This window comes from Meleagris gallopavo (genome assembly GCF_000146605.3).
Source record: "Meleagris gallopavo isolate NT-WF06-2002-E0010 breed Aviagen turkey brand Nicholas breeding stock chromosome 27 unlocalized genomic scaffold, Turkey_5.1 Chr27_random_7180001957054, whole genome shotgun sequence".
NCBI classification, from domain to species: Eukaryota; Metazoa; Chordata; class Aves; order Galliformes; family Phasianidae; genus Meleagris; species Meleagris gallopavo.
This window is the reverse complement of record NW_011100488.1, coordinates 1-1,132: the sequence shown is the minus strand read 5'-3', so window position 1 is coordinate 1,132 and position 1,132 is coordinate 1. Positions and strand designations below refer to the sequence as shown.

General features: G+C 59.7%; 1 protein-coding gene across 1 annotated transcript in view; it reads right to left on the bottom strand.

The window, feature by feature from the left end:
- LOC100538963 (potassium/sodium hyperpolarization-activated cyclic nucleotide-gated channel 4-like) overlaps nt 1-678 on the bottom strand; it is a gene marked incomplete at both ends in the record, with an annotated part of 3,945 nt that extends 3,267 nt beyond the window's left edge. The window contains 2 exons of the mRNA XM_010726476.2: nt 145-385; nt 473-678. Of these exons, the coding sequence (XP_010724778.2) occupies nt 145-385; nt 473-678 (447 nt within the window). The remainder of the gene's footprint in view (nt 1-144; nt 386-472) is intronic.
- Between the last annotated feature and the right edge of the window lie 454 nt (nt 679-1,132).

Sequence of the window (1,132 nt, the reverse complement as noted above, 5' to 3'; positions counted from 1 at the left end):
GGGCAGCAAGGATGGGGCCCTGGGCAGCCTGGGCTGCTGTGAGACGTGGAGGTTGGGGGCTCTGCATTGGTGTGGGGTTGGAGCTTCGTGATCCTTGAGGTCCCTCCCAACCCAAACCATGCTGTCATTCTGTGATCCCCTCACCCCCAAAGTAGGAGCCGTCGGACAGCTTGGTCTCCTTGTTGCCCTTGGTGAGGATGCTGACCACCCCGTGCTGGATGAAGTACATCTTTTTGCCCACAGTGCCCTCACGGATGATGAAATCCCCAGGCTGGAAGACCTCGAAGCGCAGCTTGGTTAGCATGGCAGTCACAAAGTTGGGGTCAGCATTGGCAAACAGCGGCATGTTGGCCACCAGGTTGCGGCAGTTGAAGTTGATGATCTCCTGTAAGGCGAGGAGCAGCTCAGTGGGGACACAGCCCGGCCCAGCACCGACCCCACAGCCCTCCTCCCCCAAGGGCCAGCCCTGCACCTCTTTGAGCGGCTCGCTGAGCTCCCCCAGGATGTTCTCCTCGTCGAACATCTTGCCTTGGTAACGATGCTCGTAATACTCGTGGATACGTTGGCGGGTGTCCCCGGGCAGCTTGTGGAAGGACATGTACTGCTCCACCTGCTTGTACTGCGGGGACAGCACAGAGCCACGTTGGGATGTGTTGGGATGAGGGCACCGTGATGGGGCTCAGGAGATGCCCACCCCACAGCTCCCACCCCAACGGGTCCACGCAGACCCCAGGATGGAGGGCAGGAGTTCACCCCTACCCTGGCGTCATCCCAACCCTGGGAGCCCATAGAGTCAGAGAATCACCCAGGTTGGAAAAGACCTTAAAATCATCGAGTCCCACCAGCAGCTGACATCCTACCCTGACTAACAGCCCTCTGCTCGATCCCGGCCCTGAGCACCACATCCAAGTGCTTTGTAAGCACACCCAGGGCTGGCGACTCAACCACCGCCCTGTGCAGCCCATCCCAGTGCTTAACCACCTTTCTGTAAAGAAGTTGTTCTTCCTGACAGCCAACCTAAACCTCCCCTGGCACAACTGGAGCCCATTTCCCCCTCGTCCCGTCCCCGGTGAGAACAGAGCAGCCCCGCTGTGCTGTCAGCCCTTCAGGTACTGGCGGAGAGCAGTGAGGT